Below are 19,734 nucleotides of genomic sequence, written 5' to 3'. Positions count from 1 at the left end.
AATCGAAGCATACGCTGTGCACCGTGTTTGTCATGGCACATTTTCTTCATTGCTGATGTCTAAGCTGATGTCTAAGCTGCTGTCTAAGCGCGTTGTCGAGCCGAACACAACTGCCGTTCTTAGGACCCAGAGCATCGCACGGTATCGTCGGTGCCCCCTGCTATTCGGACGAGAGCCCCTCTCCCTTGGCCACGCTCTTGGCCTGGCTTTGTCATCTGGCGTGCAGCGGCTCTCTTCACTCCCGCGACCTACGGTTGCGCCTCGCTTCCCTTAGCATGTCCTGGTTCTCCATCGCCCACATTACCTGCACCTCGAATCTTTGAGCGAGGACACTGCGGGTGAGTCTGGTATAGCGCAGGGCTCGGACGATACTCTGCACTTGTTTATTCACTTCCAAGAACTTCTCTGAGAATTGCCAGACCTGGAACTCCCACTCTTCGGGGAGCTCCACAACGGTTGACCCATCCACTGTCTCCAAGGTGGCCTCCTGTGCGCCAAGGTGATCTTCGAGGACGATGGTCAGGTCCTCTGACAAGGGAAGCCGCAGTATGAGCTTGAAACCGCCCAACTTCGTGCAGGAGGCAAGGGCATCGGTGCGCCGTTTGTGCTCGTCAAAGTCGAGTAGTTGCTGCTGGATGACCGCATAAATGCCGTTGATCCGGTGCTCTTGGTTGGGCTCGCCCATGATCGCAGAAATGGTCTCAGCGGTATTGTTCGCCACCGGCCAAACAAAGGTAAGCTTTTTCAACTCCGGAAGAATAGTGCCCAAGGACTTGTGCAGCTCGTTGGCGTGGGCCACGGAGTGAATGATTACCTGCTCTGCACGCTGGAGCGAGGGCCATGTGCCCTTGCGCGACAACTTGTCGAGAGTGCTAGGTGTCAACCGCAGGTCGAATGCAACAGCAGGAAGAATGAGGGGGAGGATGTCTTTGCGAGTGGCACGGCTGACGTAGAGAGGGGCGAGTGGGGATTGAATCTCGTGGACACTGCGGCTCTCACCGGTGGGGAGTCGTGCATACGCAATGCTACCCTTAAGGGCCTGCTTCCAGATGGCTTCGCGTATCTCGGAGGGAATAGGTAGATTGTTGTGCTCAAGGACCTCGCCGGATCGAATTGGAGATGACATGATGGGAGGCGTGGTTCCGCGAGAAATCTGCTGCTGCAAACATTGACGCGTCAAGTGGGTGGAAAGAAGAAATATGAGGCTCTGCAGGACATGTCAACATGCTGCGGTCCTTTGCCTGGCGAAAACATGGGTTTTCAGGCATCGACTAACTTTATTATCGATTCACAACAATCCTCACAAACAAATGAGTGGTGCTTTATCGGCTGAAGGCTCCGCCACAATCATATCAAGTCAACTTCAAGGTACGGCCAGCCGCGGGCAAAGTAAGACTGGCGGGCCGGTGAAGCAACGGCCAGCTACGGGCCAGCTTGACGTCTGGAAGCAGTGAATCTACTCTGATCGGAACTGCTGCCTGCACAAATATCTGGTACGGTGCTTGAGCTACAGCAGGCCACTGTAAACTGGCTGAAAAATTACTTCAGGTGAGTGTGAGTACCTCAGGCAATGTCCACCCTCGGAGCTATAAAAATGTCTGCTCTCCAGCAACTGAAGCCTGTTGCTAATCATAATTCACTGGACATAGCCAAAGGTCACAACCCACTCGTCACTCCAACAACACACTCTGTATACCAGCAGATTCACTCACCACAAGCTATCGTCCCCTCGAAATACACCACAACATCTACCACGCAATGGCATTCACCAAGGTCACCCTGCCCCTCCCAACCGAGGTCTGCGAGGTGGTTTACGAACGGCTCTTCTCGTCGTTGGAACCGACCTTGACCCTGGGCATAGTCAGCCCAATATACCCCCGGGACAACTCTGCCCTCGCACTGCTGGGCGTCTCAAGACGAACGCGCCAACAGTCCGCCTACCACCTCCTCCGGCACTTGAGGCTCTCGGTAGACTCCAGAAGCCTCCACTACTACCTGTCCAAGCCGAGAAGCGTCCCACTGCCGATCTGGGATGTCCGGCAACTCACCATCCGCATGGGAGCGGCCAAATCTTTCTCCTGCCCAGCCACGGTATTCAGGAAATTCCCTAACCTGAAGAAGCTCACCATCAACCTGGAGCTGTCGACATTGGCCACGACACTGTGCCAATCCGACCGGCCAGCTGACCGCGGTCTGTTTCACCACATGCTTGTGATAGCAATCAAGCAACTGAAACGGACCTATACCAACACTTCGGATCTGGTTCCCGCCTTTGCAGCCATGGCAGAGGCCAAGAAAGTCGAGTTGGAACTGGTCTTTAGCGGGGCCAATCTGCCGACAATCACGACCGACGTCGTCCTGGAAAAGGTCCGTCTCAGTGACGGCAAGGGTGTTCACGACCAGGACCTAAGCGGCGCCAACGATGGCTGGTGGGACAGGCATTTCGAGCGTTGCGTTGGCGCTCTCGCCCAGGCTAAGGCGCAAGCCGAGGAAAATTTGGAGTCAATGGTCAATCTACGTGCCACGCCCGAGTATGCTCCGTTGGCGCTGTTCGGAGACGACGTTGCTGTTGGTGGCGAGAAGCCCAGCATGACCTTGTCCTTGAGGCCAGCCACGAACAGCAGTCGGTGGATTCGGGTGGGCGAAGACAGGAATGGCCCACCTCACTGGTGGTGAAAGAACAGGAGCAAGGGAGGACGAAGGAGTACAGAAACTGGAATGGATATGAATTGTCTTCAGGATGTGATAGTTACGAGCAGATTGTGGAATGATAGCAGTGATGAACGATCAGTGTACTGCCCCTATTCTCCCAAGCCTAACCGGAGTTTCCGGCCCCATCTGCGGACGCTCCGGGGAGTCCCTGTTACGGCGGAGCCTTGCAGCAAAAGCCTCGCCGATAATCGCTGCCTACTATCGTCATACATTTTCTTTGAAATCGATCTACAGGCACGCGGACTTCCTCGAATTGTTCCTGTGATCCCTTTTCTCTCCTCTACCCTCTCGACGCACACGCAAACCTCCCTCTCGGCCGTCTCGTCCCCGCGCGGCTACCTTCCTATGGCCTTTGCACCTCGGCGCATCTGCGTCAATTGCCTGGTCTCTCTCTCGAAGCGCTCGTCCGTATCTCCGATCAGTTCGAGTAGATCCGTCCGCAGCTTCACCTCGACTCGGTATAGAGCCGCCTTCGCCCCTCCCACCCCAGAATCGCTGGGCAAGGCCGTCCCCGCCAAAGAATACAAGCGCACACGCAAATGGCTGCGAAGACTGGGGTACCTGACGGCCTTTGGCGCAGTCGGATATATTCTCGACAGGCAATTCTTGGCCTCTGCACTGACACGGAGTTGTCGAACCTTTGCTCTCGGTCTCACAGTCGCCTTGGACTACAAGATCAACTTCCGTGAAGAGCCCTGGTTTGCGGACGACGTTGCCGAAGTCCACGCCCGCAATGCCCAGAAGCTCGCGAATTTGCTCCGCCATAACGGCGGACTGTACCTCAAGATCGGTCAAGCCATAGCCATGCAGTCGGCCATTCTTCCGCCCGAATTCCAAAAAATGTTCAGTACCATGTTCGATGACGCTCCACAGAATGACTGGTCGTCCGTGAGGCGAGTCATCAAGGAGGAGTTTGGTCGAGAACCTGAAGAAGTCTTCGGCATCTCTTTTGATGGCGACCCTACCAAGGGCGTGATGGAGCGCAAGGCCCGCGCCTCAGCTTCCGTTGCACAGGTACACTGGGCGCGGCTTCCTGATGGGCGAGAAGTTGCTATCAAGATTCAGAAGGAGGAGATCAGTAAACAGGTCGGCGCCGACCTGTTTTCCTTCAAGGTCGTAGCCCGGATTTACTCCTGGTGGTTCGACCTGCCTCTCTACACTTTGGTACCCTACATCACCGAGCGTCTAAATCTCGAGTGCGACTTTCAGAACGAGGCCGCAAACTCGAAACGTATGGCGGAGCTCGTACGGCAGGAGCCACGCCTCCGTGATCGAGTTTACATCCCTGTTGTCTACGATGACCTGTCCTCGAAGCGTGTCATGACCGCCGAGTGGATAGAAGGCGTGCGACTCCGAGACAAGGACTCCATCACACGACCTTGGGGTGGTGGTTGGCGTGCCGGCTCACCTGGTAGCCACGGTACACCGCTGGATCCTCCCAGCACACCTCTTCCCCAGCTTCAACGTAAAGCACAGTCCATCGATGCTTCACTCAAGCCAGACCGCACATACTGGAAAGGCCAAAACGGCCAAGGCGGCCTCGGTCTGAACCTCACCGAAGTTATGACCACCATGGTCGACCTCTTCTCCGCGCAAATGTTCATGTGGGGCTGGGTGCACTGCGATCCGCACCCCGGCAACATCTTCATCCGCCGCCTCCCCAACGGCCACTCCGAACTAGTCCTCATCGACCACGGCCTGTACATCGAGATGTCCCCGTCCTTCCGACACCAATACTCGCTCTTCTGGAAGAGCATGATGACCTTCGACAATGCCACCATGCAAAAGGTGGTGCGCAACTGGGGCATCAACGACAGCGACCTCTTTGCCTCTGCCACCCTGATGCGCCCCTACGAGGGCGACCATGGCCGGATCTCCAAGAAGTTCGGCCAGATCAGCAGCGAGAAGGACCGCAAGAAGCGGCACTACGAGATGCAGCAGGCGTCGCGCAAAGTGGTGCGCGAGATCCTGGCCGACGAGGACAAGTGGCCCAAAGAGCTCATCTTCATCGGCAGGAATATGCGGATCGTGCAGGGCAACAACCAGTACCTGGGTAGTCCCGTCAACAGGATCAAGATCACGGGCAACTGGGCCAGCAGGGCACTCGCGGAGGACCGGCATCTGAGCTCCGGCGAGCGATGGCGATATTGGGCCGGCCATCTGGTCTTCAAGGTCGTGTTGCTGGGCAGTGACGTCTGGTGGTGGTGGGCCAGGGTCAGGCAGTGGTTGGGAAAAGGCCGAGGCATGGATGACGATATGGAGCAGTCGATGCGCAAGATTGCAGAAGGCTACGGCGTCGAGATACAGCATGATGTTTTCCAAGGTTAGGTTAGACGGTCTCCTCGGGCTTTGTCTGCTTGCCCATATTGGGGCGGTCCAATAGATTTGAACGTGGTTTGCATAGCGCGGCGTTGGAGCAGGCATTGGGAGAAGGCTCATGTAGAGTATTGGACTTTGGGGGAATTGAGAGAGACCATCAGACTCGCCGCTTGACTCGATAGTGTGTACAAACTATAACACTTCTGAAGCCTGTATATCGAGTTCGAGTACATTGGCTTTGATCTTTTGTTAGGCCAATCTTCACATACAACTTCAGCACCTCTCTCCCTGCGAGCCAGCTCTGCATCCCCTGCCCTCTCCTCCGCCCTCCCCCAGCCCTGCCTCACCCTCACTCTCTACCATCCCCCACTCCTCACCGTACAATCCAGCCGACTGGCCCACAGATCCCCCGGCCCCTCAATCTGGCCATGCACGACCTCGGGCGCCAAGAACCCATTGGGAAACCCGCGATCCAACGGACTCGCGTCGTCAATGGCGTGCATCTCCTGCTGGGACAGCGTCAGCTTCAACGCACCAATCGAGCTGCGCAGGCTCTTAGTCGTGCGCCCGCCCAGGATGGGGAAGGTGTAGGGCGCTTTTTGGCGCGCGTATGCGATCAGGACGCTGCCCATCGTGAAGGGCTCTGCTGGGGGTGGGGCTTCTTCTTTTCCGCTTGGGGCGGCGCCGGCGGCGGTGGTGGTGTCTTTCTCATCGTTGGTGGTGGCAGAGGCAGAGGCAGAGGCAGGGGAAGTGGCGGCATTGTGGGCTTTGGCGATAGAGTCGAGCACGTCGCGCACCTTGTCGGCGAGGGCTTGTTGCGGGGGCGGGACCATGATGGGTCGGGCGCCGGGCGCGGAGGCGTCTTCGGCGGGCTTGAAGGCGCCGGATGCGAGGACGCCCCAGTGCGTGAGGGCCATGCCTTCGGAGGCAGCCATGGGGATGATGTCGCGCTCGAGGTCGCGCGAGAGGGGGGAGTATTTTCCTTGGTACTGTTGGGGGTTGGTCAGATCTGGGTACAGAGGATGGAGTACGGTGGGTGAGGGCATTGGTGACAAGAGGTGGGCACACGTACCACGACGAACTGTCGTAGTCCATGGTCGCGGGCGTATTGATTCGCCTTGCTGACGATCCAGGCGGGTGTGTCGCTGATGCCGAGATAGTGGACTTTGCCGGCAGTGACAAGGTCGTTGAGGTAGTGCATTACTTCCTCGATAGGGGTGTCGTAGTACCACTGTAATCTAGTTAGATAATATTGACATATTGAACGGCGTCTCCGAGATTCCGTGTCGATGCACTCGTGGGCAGCTCAACTTACAGCATGCAGGTAGAAGACATCAACAAAGTCGGTCTGGAGCTTCTTCAAGCTCGCGTCGATGCTGGCGCGCATATTCTTTGCGCCGTTTCCACCGTAGTTTGCATGGATCGTCTTCCCGCCCGCCGTCGGTGCCGTTGCCCCGTGACTCTTGTAGTTGAGGGTATATTTTGTGGCCACGACCATTTCATCGCGGCACTCACGTGCTTTGAGCCACTCGCCAACCCAAGTCTCGGCTTGTTCGTCTTGGTACTAGAGCTGTCAGCAACTGGGTGTGACGTTTGTGAGTCGGACGACTGTCAAGAGCTGACCTCATCTGGAACAGACTGGATGCAAAAGGACTGCTTACGTTGTTGGCAAGATCAACGAAGTTGCCTCCTTGTGAACGGTAATAGTCAAGAAGTTCGAACACCTGCTCTTTAGAGGTCGAGCCCATGAATGGTGTCCAGGCGTCGCCAAATGACATGCCGCCAATGCAGAGAGGAGAGACTCGGAGACCGCAACGGGGTGACAGTAAGCGGTACTCCGCCAAAGGGGAGACTGGTGGAGGTGCCGGCTTGAACATGGTGGGTGGTCAATTGGTACTTTGAGAGTATTGCTGAAGGTATGTTCTGCTGTCGATAACTGTAGATGTAACAAGAACAGCTGCTCATCGATGACCGGACAGGACTTTTATATTCCGTGCGTGACCTTCTCACCTAGTATCAGGGTCAGGCATCGTTCCGCGGTCCGAAGACCAAGGCCCACCTCTCCGAGCGAGATGTTCTGTCAACGATCGCCTTCTTCATCGATGTGTAGCCAGTTCGGGAGGGAACCACTTGCTCCACCATACCGGAGCCGCCTGATTGTGGCTGATGTACCCATCGTACGTCCAGGGCTACCTTGCAGATAGATTGCATTGGCGGCTGAAGATCAACACGCACAGACGATTGAGCCTCGCGGGGATAAGGCGACCAAAGTACTCAGTTAATTACAAAGACGTGTTCTGAAGTGAACCTCGACGTCTGGATGAGCACTGAGGCGCTCATCCAGCGACCCAGGGCGTCGCCTCGCAGACAGGTCGGAAGCACTAACCGCATTCGTATTGTCAAGAAGTCAATGGGGACATCATCTCTCGCTCGCTCCACCAAGCAGCTATCGCCTACTTCCGAGCAAGGCGCCTTGCCGTGAGACAGAAACTGGCTATGTAATCAAGAGGATGGCTCAGGTGGGCTATAACTCCCCCTGACTCCCGCTCGCAATGCGCTCGGGGGCTTTAACTTCAATCAGGATCGCATGATCGGCTGCTCAGTTCACCACCTCCGTCAACAAGCTTACAAACCAGCACGTTAGCGTACAATGCCAGCGCACAGCAAAGGCTGTCTAACATGTCGACGGCGTAAAGTCAAATGTGATGAGACACGGCCAACATGCACAAGATGTCAGAAGATTGGTCGTGAATGTGGAGGCTACAGCGGCGCCGCAGAGCCAGCACCTAACAGCCCGGTGCAAATCGACAGCAATCTTGCGGCACGCTCTCGCAGCGGATGCACGACATGCAAGCAGCGCAAGCTCAAGTGTGACGAGACCTGGCCCTGTTGCAGGCGTTGTCTCAAGGCGGCACGCATCTGCCGATGGGCAACAGGCGATCCCAGAAACCTCTCTTCTGGAGGAGTGGATATGGACAGGATCACGTTCTACCGATCTACATCCTCCAGCGAGAGTAAGCCATCCAGATCACCGTCGCCTCACCCGGACGTGACGTGGGATGAGAAGCGCGCCATATCGTTCTTCCACCAGCGCACGGCCTTCCACATTTCAGGCTGCAACAACAGCGCCGATCGATGGTTTGGCTACTTGCTCGCCGTCGGCGAGACTGAGCCTGCTATCAAACATGGTGTGATTGCTCTGGGTGCGTTGCACGAGGAGTTTGAGGCGCTCTCGCTCATTCAGGACCGCAGCCGCCACAGCAACTACACTCCTCTACAAACCCTCCCCGAGACCCACTTGGCTGTGCAGCAATACTCCAAGGCCATCAATCTTCTCGCAGTCGCCCCGTCATGGAGCAACCGCGACATACCCCTCCTCGCCACCCTGCTATTCGCAGCCTTCGACTCTCTACGCGGACGGCCCGAACCGGCTCTCTTCCACCGCTGCTCCGGTCTACGCATCCTCGGCGAGAGTTCCTTCAGCCCCAGCTCTCCGCTCATGGAGCTCCTGTTGTGCGTCTTCCTACATTTCGACACCGAGAACCTCGAACTCGGCGAGCCCCACTTCACCGACCTCGACAGCTTGCCCACCTCCATGGCCTTTACCTTCCCTCACGTCACGCGCCCATTGTCCGGATTCAGCCGCCTCAAACAGGCCTGCGAGATGTTCGAGGTGCTCTATAATCGCCTTCTCCGTGCCGCCAAGCAGCCGTTGCGCGTTCGCGGCCCACGCTTCAACGGCGCCGGCCCTTGCCCACAGTTCCCCGACATCATCACTCGCTACGGCGAATGGTGCTACGCGCTGGACGAGTACCTGCGCTCCGCAGCGCTGGGCATGCAGAACATCGACCAAGACGGCGTCAGCGACCTGGTCATCGTGCAGATCCGCCGCGTCATGCTGCGTATCATCCTGCACGTTGACATCCGCTACGACGAGATGGACTTTGACCGCTTCGCCCCGGAGTTCGCCTGCATAGTGGCCCTGGCCGAGTGCTTCCTGAACGGCTGCTCGCGCGGCGCCTTGCACCTGGAAGAATTCGAAGACCTCTACCCGACACCCCCTACCACCACCACCTCCCCTTCAAGCACAGACACCACTACCAGCGGCAGCAGTAGCAGCATCGACAAAGGCACCTACACCCCTCCGCAATACCCACGCGCCCATCCACATCCACATCCCCAACCCAATCCCCCCCCACCCCTCCCACCATTCAGCGGCCCCCGCCGCCACCTCCTCGGCATCATCGCCTCACACACGCCCCTGATCCCCCGCAGCATCGGCGCCCTCGACACCTCCATCGTGGCCTCGACCCTCTCCATAATCTCACGCCTCCCCCTCACCCCTTTTCCCTGTCCCATGGCCGCCAGCCACCCCAGCTCCTCCCCTCCCGCCTTTACCCCACTCCCCAATACAGCCCCGCACACCGCCTCACGCCGCCTGTACGCAAAATCCGCCTTCAGTCTCGCTCCCGGCGTGATCGCGCCGCTGTGGGTCGTGGCCGCGCACTGCCGCGACCCGAAGCTACGGCGGCGGGCGCTGGACTTACTGGGCAGGACGCATCGCAAGGAGGGGCAGTGGGACAGTCTGGTGTGTGCGGCGAATGGGCGGGCGGTGATGGAGGCGGAGGAGGAGAGGGCGGTGGGGTTGGCGAGGAAGAGACAAAGGAGGAGGGCGTTGAAACAGTATGGCGGCGGCGCTCCGGGGCGGCGAGAAGAGGAGGGGTGTTGGGACGCCGAAATGCTGGAGAGGGGGGAAGTGCGGTATGCGTGGCAGGTGCCGGATGCGGCGCGGGTGAGGGAGGTGGAGGCGGTGATGCTGGAGGGGACGAGCGGGGAGGGGAAGGGGAAGGCGCTGAAGGAGCGGAAGTGGTACCAGTGGGTGGCTGTGGGGCAGGATTGGAGTGTTGAGGTTCCAGGCTGCACGATGCAGTGAAGCTACGAGGGTGTGGATATTTGTTTGCCTGCCTTCAAGCCATTTACGCGTACAGATAGGTATTGATGGTTGTGGGCTCTTGATAAAACGGAGAGGAACGAGGTAGGCACACACGAAAGGATGCTCTGATTCTGTCATATCAATCATGTACTGTATGTCATGTCCAAAGTGCGAAAATGCACTGGCACTGTGCTTTCGAAGAGCTGTCAATTAATCGGCCTCTCATTCAAACTCCCCATCTGGAGGAAGATCAAGAAACTCCCCGATTTCGCAGCACAACTCCTTTTAGTGCGATCCATCGACGCACGAACGAAATCATCCAGCTGATAGGATGCGAGAAAATCTGCTTCAGAGAGTGGCCGTGGCTTCGAACCATGTGTTCATATCTCTTCAACAACATCGATGCGCCGTGGAGATGAGCTCCAAAATTGCTCCTGCGCCTTTCGCCGAGTATTCACTTCCGCCAACCGAGCCGAATCACTGCTCAAATATCTCTTACCGCGCCATCGGGAATTACTGGGGCCCCTCTTGGGTAAGGTCCATCTGCACTTGGTGGTAGAGCAGCGCCTGGAGGCGGCATTCTGCCACTGACTCCACCAGGAACGAAGCCACCTCTTCCGCGCGGCGGCGGCCGCCTGCCTGCTGGACCTATACCTGGCACGCCGAAATCTGGATTGGCATCCAAGATTCGTGCTTGCGTGTTAGACTGTCGTCTCGCAGGTCCCAGGGAATTGAAGTCTCCACCAAATCCAGGTCTCCAGTTCGGGTTAACACCTCTTTGCGATACTGATGTAAAGTTGCTTGTCTCGGATTCAGCAGGCGACCTCGCGCCCGGCAGATCCTCGTATGAATTCGTCAAGGGTGGCGGCGCGATCTGAAGTGAATCAGGGCTTTCATCATGGTAGCCCCGTTGTTGCTGAGGTCCGGCCGTCAGAGCAGCTGGAATCCCTCCCTGCTCCGCCGGCAATGGCGGCATAGGGTCCGCTTCTCCGGCAAATCGTGGATCCACGTCTTCGTAGTAGATATCGCTACCCCCTGAGTTAACTCTATTTGGTCGAGGAGCACCTCCGCGATAGCCTCCGACGTTGCTACTTGACGACGGCAGCTCTGCGGGGGCGCCTTGATTCCAGCCAGCTCTGGCAGGAACGTACCTATATTTGTCAGCAAAATCCAACGCTCGATATGGTTTGGCTCACCCTTGTGGAGGGCCGCTCTGGCCATCCATCTCAGCGACACGAGCTGGAGGAATGGATGGCAGAGCTGGTGGTGGCGAGGGTTGTCGCATTCCTCCGGCGGGCGACGGACCTCTGCTACCATTCGATGGTCGCCGACCGGGCGACTGCGCTCTCCGCCCATAGGGTTCAAAAGCATCGGGTGCTTGTGAATAAATGGAAGGCGATATCGCCGCAGCACGATCGGGCGGTGGGTAAGGCCCTGAGCCGTCATCATCGGGTCCAGGTCCTGGCCCATAGCTGGGTGGAGGTGGCCCCATGCCACGAGAAGCCATCGCACCGGCTGCTCCTCCGGCTACAGCACCTGCCATCATTGCACCTTCCGGCCCTCGAGGTGGACCTGGAGGAGGATAACCGCCTCTTCCACGACCAGGGTATCCTCCACGCCCAAAACCCGCGGGAGGCGGCCCTCGCGGCGGGTAGCCGCCACGACCCCGGGGCGGGTAGCCACCTCGGCCTCTAGGCCCGTATCCTCCTCTAGGTGGAGTCATTCCATCTCTGTAAGCACCCGGGGGAGGGACTCTTCGGCTATCGGGTGTTCTCATCGGCATGGGAGGAATTGTGCCAGGACCGCCTGGAGGTGGCATGGGGTTGCCATATTGGTCACGAGGACCGCTGTTCGAGCGACGTGGAGGCGGACCGTAATATCTGGAGCTGCCATCATCGCGGCTTGTGCTACGTGCGATGCTTGGCGGGCCTTGGTTGAGTGGTTGGCGATCCTCCGCGGAGTCATAGGTTGCGAACCCGGGTAGATTGTCTCCTCCAGGAGCACCGTTCACCATCGGAGCCTTGGATTCAAGAGGGGAGAAAGCCGGAACTGTTGCAGTAATTTTGGCATCTTGAGCGGCTTGACGATTGTAGAAGTTCTCCCCACTCATCTCAGCATTTTCCGCTATTCTCTTCTTCCGAGCTTTCCGCGAAACGAGAGTCCGTCTCATAGCGCAAGTTATGACACCCGCGGCGGTGATGAGCACCGTGGAACCGAGGACGATCCATCCTCCCCAAGCAAGGTGCGGGACGAACAATAGGATATCGACAAGGAAGGCCAGAAGGGTGACAAGAAGAGTCGGGAGGAGGAGGATGAGTACACCTAGCAGATAGCGGGCGGAGTGGGACGGTGAATGGAGGTGTGCTGCTGCGGCGAGAGCCAGAACGATCAGATTGAGCAGAGCGGCAACCGGATGAACGACAAGAAGAGAGGAAAGTGAGCGTCGAGCATCGGAAGAGAGGTTGAAGTCGGGGTTGTCTTGGGGTTGGAAAACGGAATCTGTATGAGATTAGATGGGCTCGTGAGGTAACAGATAGACCGACCAATAGTGTATCCTACCCGGATGCCGCTGCAGCCTCTGTCGGGTGTACAGTAGCCAAAGACACCGAAATGGACACCTTTGTATGTGGCGATAGGGATGCTTGGTATCACAGGGCTGCTGAGGGTCGAGAGCAGGAGCAGAACGAATGATATCAGCAACACCACCGTCAGCGGAGTTGCAGGTCTCAGCATGACGGCTTGACAAGGCTGCTGAGCCTGGGACTATGGTGAGAAAACCGGCGCCAGCGCGCAGAGGATATTGCTGTGTCCAGACAGCGCCGACGACATGGGTTGTACTCTTGCAGAACCTCGACGGCGGGTTGAGAGGTCGGTCTATGAGGTAAGCTGGCACCCGGCCGTGGAAGGTGCACTGGAGATAGAGGTCAGCGCAAGCGATTCCGGCCGCAGTGAGGGCTCAGTGGCAGCCGTGTCGTCGACGGTATGTACAATAGAGCGAATGATAGAATCGAATATGGCCACCAACAATAGAACGAGATGGTGCAACAGTCGTGGAGAACGGATGGCGCAGACGCAGTGCCAGAAAGACTGCGAGACGACGAGACAAGGCCGCAGACTGGGGGCGGCGGGTGGATGCTCACGTTCTGGAAACTCGTGCTCCAGCCACCCCTGCCCGCGACTACTGCACCTCTTTCCCCACCGCACTTGCACTTTCCATGTTCCGAGACTGGTAAGGAAGGGGATGAGAGCTAAGCGATCTCAAGCACGTAGCTAGCAGCTGCGGCCACCCTGTGGTCATTGTGGTCGTACAACTACGACAACAAGCTCACCTTCTCGAGGACTTCGACGACAGCACTCTACCAACTTCACCCGCCACGATATCGGTGGCTCGCAATTACCCAACGTCTGGGCGATTCCCTGCCATACTCCAAACGCTAAATACCGTCTCTAACAGAGGACAGATCCAATCGGAAATCGTCATGATCTCGCTTCCAACCTTGAAAGCACGAGAAGCCTTCCCAATCAACGCCACAATCAGCCAAGTCCACCTGCAATTCCGTATGTCTTTTCCATCGACACGACGCGAAGAAACGCCGATGGGGCCACAGTGTCGTGGGAGCGTAAATTGTGATGCGAGAATCTTGAAATCATGGCTAACTGTGTCCAGCTCCTTGCTGAAACCTGCCCTGTGTAGGAACTCAATGTAGGCCTAGGGAGCTCCGACTGGTTGGAATCGCAATGCCCCCCATGCATGTCTCTGAATCCCCGCCCCACGCTTGCATGCAAAGTCCGGATCGCTGAAGTCATTATTGGTATGCATATCTGGTTACCGCAAGCCTCATGATCGTGCATCGCAGACACCACGATCAAGACCATCGTAGTTCTGTCAAGACTAGGAAGCGCTCGCGCAAAGTAGACCCGACACATCTCTCATGCCTGTCCCATGAGTTTCAGACCTCATCGAAGCCCCCGTGTTTCCGGTAGATCATCCGCTGCCGCGGCTATGCTCCCCAGAAGCCCCCAGCTAATCACGTCTTGCCCGCTTTTGAATGTATGAGTCGGATCTGTTCTTCAACGCTCATATTCCTGCCCGGCGGTTGCTGACCAGTCGAGGGCGTGGCCCCCGTATATGCAACAGCCTCTCCGCCCGTTCCCTCCAGTCGGATCTTTTTGCGCCGCTCTTCCTCTTCTTGCTCTGCTAACACCCGGCTGGCGGCCTCGGCAACGGGATCGACAGGTCCACCTCCACCAGTCCGCTCGCGGAGTCGCTTCAAGTTCGCTGCGACATCGGTTCCGCCAAGGTTGGTGGTGGCAGACCGAGCGGTTGCTTTGGCTTGTTGCTTCTTCCATTCGGGGTCTAGAAGCTCGATCCGAAGATGCTGTTCCATCTCCGATAATGGAATTTGTTGACCGCAATTTGGGCATAGACCAGTCGCTCCCCGGGCTGCCCTCTGCTGGGCGCGGGGCACATAGTCTTGTCGTATCCGCATAGGTGGCTGACCCGGCACTGGTGCGGGTGATGCAGTTGCTCGAGGCGGCGTTGGTACACCCGGCGGAGCAGGTGAATATACGGGTTGCGGCGTCGGTACTTGCGCTGGAGGTTGCGGCGAAGGTGCATAGGCTGGTTGATCTGCAGAGACAGGTGGAGCGTAGCCGTAGTCTTGGCCAGGAGCGGCCTGATACGAACCGTTGTACGCGTAACTTGCCATATCGTCGGTTGGCATGGCTTCCTCGATCCTCCGATCGGTTCTGGACAGACTCATCATCGCCTTCTGTTCGAGACTGGCGCTCTGTAGGTCGTTCAGCGTCGTTGGTGGAGGCAGCTCGGTGTGGTCGTCTTGCTCTGTGAACAGCACGGTCTCGACCACCACGAAATCATGCCAGTCAATCTGTGCATACGCGATCCTCTCTGCCTCTTGCGCTTGTTCCTTCTTCTGCTTCTGCGACTCTTGAAACTTGAGGTACTCCGCGCGTTTCCTGGCCAGATTCAGTGCTCTGAATCGGTCCTGGACGTTAGCTTGTAGAGCTTGTATCCGGGCCTGCTCAGCTTTCTGTCCGTCTGGTCCTGTCTGTAATAAGGTGGTATATTGGTCGACTAGCCTCTGGAAGAAGTTGTATAGCGAATGTTGTGGACGAAGGAAATCGAACTGATAGTTTCTCGCCTCTCTTTGCGACAGAGCAGTCATCCAGCTCTTGCCTTTCCGCGCAACATGTAACGCAGTCAACTTGACGACCTCCAAATCCTGCGCGCTGATGTTCGGTACTCGGGCGCAGAAGTGGAAGTCTGGTGGAGGCTCGGGGCCTTTAGGCTTTTGCGGTGCAGGTGTTGAGTCTCCCGCGCGACCTGCAGACACAGCTGTACCACGACCAGAACGGACTTCGGAGAGCCGCCACTGATAAAAGGGCGCATAGGCATCGGCGGGCGTCAAGAAGGAGAACCTCGAATTTCCTTGTTCCTTGTCGCGAATGCGGTCTTCAAAAACAGGTCCATTTCTTGCGACGTAGCCAGCGGTCTTCTCGATGATGGCGCGGATATCTTTCGGTGGGAGCACAGTACCCTCGGGTGGTTTGTTGGCAGCTTCTGGCAGCTCTGGCACGCCATTGGAAGCCATCACTGGCGCTGAACTGTGACGGTCGCAGTGGCTGTCGCTCACAGATGGTGCACGAACAAGACCAGGAAGGCTGAGATGAGAAAACGAAGATGAAACCCGCAAAGTATGAGTGCCGGTCCACCACCTACTCGTCGAACTGTTGTCTATCGACCCGTCAAGGAGATACAAGTCATGGAGGCCTCGCGAGTTGCCGGGTAAATTTCTCGAAGATGAATTCCATGACTGTAGCCTCGCAGATCTAGCCTTGCGAGCCGCTAGGGTTAGGGTAGCCCCGCCCCGGAGCAACGCGTGGACGCGCACATGCTGCTGCGAATCACGCCTGTTAGCTAAGAATAGGGGCGCGAGCCTGAACCTCCTTACTGCGCCCGCGCGAACCTCAGTCGCACCTGGTTGAGAAGTTAACAGCTGTTGGCATTCCCAGTTATTTCCCATCCCTTCTACATTTCTTCACTTGTCTTCTTCATATAGCGCTTTGTGTCGACTCAACTGGTCATGTCACTTTGATCAGTGACGGAGACCCAGCGCCCTTCCTGTCTCTCCTTCCATCCTCTTTCCCATAACTTTTATTGAAGCCACGTTTCAGGGTTTACGTGGGACCATCGCTCCACGAAAAGCGCCTGTAATTTCTACGCAATCTGTTGGGGAACACCACCATGGCGAACACTTCACAGAAGAGATTCTCTGAAAAGGGACGGTCTCCTGCACCACCTGCCCGCAACAGCAGCTCGGGCAAAGCGTCCAACAAGAAGAGTTATGCCTCGGAGGGTGTCAAAGACAATGACATCTTTCTGCTCCCGGCCTTCGACTATCAGGTCATGGCTTTCATGACTGTGCTCGCGGCCGCTGTTCGTCTGTTCCGCATCTATCAACCCACCAGCGTCGTGTTCGACGAGGTGCAGTAAGTCAGCCCACCAAGTCAACCTTTGGCCAGTCTGACATGAGATAGCTTCGGTGGATTCGCCTCGAAATACATTAAGGGCAAGTTCTTCATGGATGTGCACCCTCCCCTCGCGAAGCTTCTCATCACTCTTGCCGGCTGGCTTGCTGGTTTCGATGGCAAATTTGATTTCAAGGATATTGGAAAAGACTATCTCGAGCCAAAGGTGCCATACGTTGCCATGCGCATGCTACCCGCTGTGCTCGGTGTTCTCACGATTCCGACTATGTTCCTTACCCTCAAGGCCTATGGATGCAAGACCGTCACTGCGGCTATGGGTACGGCATTGCTGATCTTCGAGAATGCTCTCACCACACAATCACGTTTGATCCTCCTTGACTCGCCGCTACTCATCTGCACTGCATTCACTGCTCTGGCTTGGACTTGCTTCAACAATCAGCACGAGCTCGGTCCTGAGCGAGCTTTCGATCCAACCTGGTGGTTCTGGCTGGCTGCCACAGGTCTCGGTCTTGGTGCAACTGTCAGTGTCAAATGGGTCGGGCTGTTCACCATCGCGTGGGTTGGCAGCTTGACTATACTTCAGCTTTGGGTCCTTCTAGGCGACACTGAGAACGTCCCAGCTCGCAAGTGGTTCAAGCACTTCTTCGCTCGAGTCTTCTGCCTGATCATTATACCCATGGCTTTCTACATGGGTATGTTTGGTATTCACTTTCTTTGCCTCGTCAATCCTGGCGATGGCGATGGTTTCATGTCCTCGGAATTTCAAGCGACCCTCAACAACAAGGGAATGGCTGATACACCGGCCGATGTTGCGTTTGGCAGCGAGGTCACGATCCGACATCACAATACACAGGGCGGATACATGCATTCTCACGCTCACATGTACCCGGGAGGCAGCAAGCAGCAGCAAGTCACGCTCTATCCTCACAAGGACGAGAACAACATTTTCCTGCTCGAGAATCAAACCCAGCCAGTGACCGCTGACAATGTGACGGTAACTGGACCTCGCGCTTGGAGCAATACCACCGATTTGATCAAGAACGGCGACGTCATCCGTCTGTACCATTTGACTACCCACAGACGTCTGCACTCCCACGACGTTCGACCTCCTGTCACGGAAGCTGACTGGCAAAACGAAGTGTCGGCTTACGGCTACGAGGGTTTTGAAGGCGATGCCAATGATATGTTCCGCGTTGAAATTGTCAAGTCGTTGTCCGATGGAGACGTTGCCAAAGAACGTCTGCGTACTATTCAGACCAAGTTCCGCCTGATCCACATTATGAGTGGATGTGCCCTCTTCTCTCACAAGGTCAAGCTTCCAGACTGGGGCTTTGAGCAACAAGAAGTCACCTGTGCCAAACAAGGTACATTGCCCAACAGCATCTGGTATATTGAGCAGAACTTCCACCCGACATTCGGTCCGGATGCTGAGAAGGTCAACTACCGCAACCCGGGCTTCTTGGGCAAATTCTGGGAGCTTCAGCGGGTCATGTGGCGTACCAACAAGGGGTTGACTGAGTCTCACGCATGGGATTCACGTCCTCCATCCTGGCCTACCCTTCGCCGCGGCATCAACTTCTGGGGTAAAGATCATCGCCAGATCTACCTTCTCGGTAATCCTGCGATCTGGTGGCCCTCGACCTTGGCTATTCTGGCCTATGTTGTCTTCAAAGCTGTGGCTGTGCTACGCTGGCAGCGTAGTTGCAATGATTACTCAAGCGTCAACTTCAAGCGCTTCGATTACGAGCTCGGCCAAACCGTGCTAGGATGGGCGTTTCACTACTTTCCGTTCTATCTCATGGCTCGCCAGTTGTTCTTGCACCACTACCTCCCGGCCCTTTACTTCGCTATCATGGCTCTTTGCCAACTATACGACTTCTTTTTCAACCGGATCCGCAGTTTCGGCATGAAGGAGGTTCCAGCGATTGGCAACACGGTCGCTGCATTGTTCGTGCTGTTTGCCGTCTTCATTTTCACTTTATATGCTCCCTTGACTTATGGCAATACATGGACCAAGGATGCGTGCCGATCAGTGAAGCTCATCGATACCTGGGACTTTGATTGCAACACCTTCCATGACGATGTAAGTCATTTGGCTCCTCATTTTGGATAGGAACTGACGCACACAGTATTCCAAGTATTCGACACCTGTATCTGTAGCGTTTGATGGAGCTACTCCCACATCTTCGCCTGTCGCGGCCGGCTCCTCTGAGGCTATGCCCAAGGAGGCTGTCACTCCCAAGAAACAGGACGATTCCAAAGTCGTAGGACGAGAGGAGAGCGTCGAGTACAGAGACCAAGACGGCAATCTTCTCGACGATGAGGCAGTGAAGGCGCTGGTGAAGGAGGGCAAGGCCAAATTCGAGACCAAGTATGAGACGCGGACTAGAGTCATTGACGAGGCTGGTAATGAAGTGCCAGCTGTCGCACCGGACCACCCTGACATACAGGGCCAGAACCCTGATACTAAGGGCATTCCCGAGGCGAAGGGCAAGAGCCAACCCGCCAATGCTAAAGCCGAGTCCGAGTCATTGGAAGGCGAGCGAAAAGCAAAGGCTCAACCCGCCAGTGATGCGAATGAGGCTACGAGATAGTAGAGGTCATGAAAAGTTCTGCTAGGCCATCACAACAATGCCAGTACAAGCATGATCGTTCTCATGCTTATAATCATTTGGTCTTGTTTGTGTGAATTGTGCAACCGTGGTGGAGATGACTGAGAGGAGCCGATGATCACCCGTGGATGTTTCAGCCTTAGCCGTTCGGATTGGCCACTTTCTCCGAGCGTTCTTCCTCCACAAGGCGGCTTCACTTCGTGAGATAATTCGTTTGTTTTGATTGTCTACAAATCTGAATACTACCACATTATCTTGTGTTTGTGCAGTGGCGCAACTTTACGCATACATAGTGATCCTGCACAGTTGTCTCGACAGACATTTGAAAGCGAGCGCATCCACCGTGACCGATCCAGTTCCGTCTCCCGCCTGAGTTACCCCTCGATCGGATACCGACACTATGGGTGAATCTAGGTGCGCCCCATTAGCCGAGTTGAACACTCGATCCTCTGGACATCAGCTGATGATAAGTCAGACAAGAACTCCTGCACTGGCTCAACAGCCTTCTGCAGCTCAATGTGACAAAGGTCGAGCAGTGCGGGACAGGGTGCGTTAGTCCTCCTGGACACCCGATTCATACTGACCGTATGCAGTGCTGCTCTCTGCCAGATTCTGGATTCTATCTACCGTATGGTCCCTCAACACAGC

General features: G+C 56.4%; 8 protein-coding genes across 8 annotated transcripts; 4 read left to right on the top strand and 4 right to left on the bottom strand.

Moving 5' to 3' along the window:
• Positions 1-235: 235 nt before the first annotated feature.
• On the bottom strand, positions 236-1,126 carry HMPREF1541_09523 (uncharacterized protein; the record flags this gene model as incomplete). Its single annotated transcript, XM_008714196.1, has 1 exon — positions 236-1,126. The coding sequence occupies one exon, from the start codon at positions 1,124-1,126 to the stop codon at positions 236-238; it is 891 nt and encodes a 296-aa protein (XP_008712418.1).
• Positions 1,127-1,758: 632 nt separating this feature from the next.
• HMPREF1541_09522 (uncharacterized protein) lies at positions 1,759-2,676 on the top strand (the record flags this gene model as incomplete). The annotated part of the gene is made up of 1 exon (XM_008714195.1): positions 1,759-2,676. The coding sequence occupies one exon, from the start codon at positions 1,759-1,761 to the stop codon at positions 2,674-2,676; it is 918 nt and encodes a 305-aa protein (XP_008712417.1).
• Positions 2,677-3,057: 381 nt separating this feature from the next.
• Positions 3,058-5,040, top strand: HMPREF1541_09521 (uncharacterized protein; the record flags this gene model as incomplete). The annotated part of the gene is made up of 1 exon (XM_008714194.1): positions 3,058-5,040. One exon carries the CDS (start codon positions 3,058-3,060, stop codon positions 5,038-5,040), a length of 1,983 nt encoding a protein of 660 aa, XP_008712416.1.
• Positions 5,041-5,387: 347 nt separating this feature from the next.
• Positions 5,388-6,908, bottom strand: HMPREF1541_09520 (uncharacterized protein; the record flags this gene model as incomplete). Its single annotated transcript, XM_008714193.1, has 4 exons — positions 5,388-6,020; positions 6,104-6,262; positions 6,347-6,595; positions 6,693-6,908. 4 exons carry the CDS (start codon positions 6,906-6,908, stop codon positions 5,388-5,390), a joined length of 1,257 nt encoding a protein of 418 aa, XP_008712415.1.
• Positions 6,909-7,681: 773 nt separating this feature from the next.
• Positions 7,682-9,964, top strand: HMPREF1541_09519 (uncharacterized protein; the record flags this gene model as incomplete). The annotated part of the gene is made up of 1 exon (XM_008714192.1): positions 7,682-9,964. One exon carries the CDS (start codon positions 7,682-7,684, stop codon positions 9,962-9,964), a length of 2,283 nt encoding a protein of 760 aa, XP_008712414.1.
• A 484-nt stretch (positions 9,965-10,448) lies between these two features.
• On the bottom strand, positions 10,449-12,697 carry HMPREF1541_09518 (uncharacterized protein; the record flags this gene model as incomplete). The annotated part of the gene is made up of 3 exons (XM_008714191.1): positions 10,449-11,115; positions 11,161-12,463; positions 12,508-12,697. The coding sequence occupies 3 exons, from the start codon at positions 12,695-12,697 to the stop codon at positions 10,449-10,451; spliced, it is 2,160 nt and encodes a 719-aa protein (XP_008712413.1).
• A 1,295-nt stretch (positions 12,698-13,992) lies between these two features.
• On the bottom strand, positions 13,993-15,576 carry HMPREF1541_09517 (uncharacterized protein; the record flags this gene model as incomplete). The annotated part of the gene is made up of 1 exon (XM_008714190.1): positions 13,993-15,576. The coding sequence occupies one exon, from the start codon at positions 15,574-15,576 to the stop codon at positions 13,993-13,995; it is 1,584 nt and encodes a 527-aa protein (XP_008712412.1).
• A 653-nt stretch (positions 15,577-16,229) lies between these two features.
• Positions 16,230-19,068, top strand: HMPREF1541_09516 (uncharacterized protein; the record flags this gene model as incomplete). Its single annotated transcript, XM_008714189.1, has 3 exons — positions 16,230-16,474; positions 16,523-18,557; positions 18,604-19,068. The coding sequence occupies 3 exons, from the start codon at positions 16,230-16,232 to the stop codon at positions 19,066-19,068; spliced, it is 2,745 nt and encodes a 914-aa protein (XP_008712411.1).
• Between the last annotated feature and the right edge of the window lie 666 nt (positions 19,069-19,734).

Source organism: Cyphellophora europaea (assembly GCF_000365145.1).
Source record: "Cyphellophora europaea CBS 101466 unplaced genomic scaffold supercont1.10, whole genome shotgun sequence".
In the NCBI taxonomy this organism is placed as follows: domain Eukaryota; kingdom Fungi; phylum Ascomycota; class Eurotiomycetes; order Chaetothyriales; family Cyphellophoraceae; genus Cyphellophora; species Cyphellophora europaea.
The sequence above is the reverse complement of the archived record's forward strand: the minus strand, read 5'-3'. Positions and strand labels throughout refer to the sequence as shown.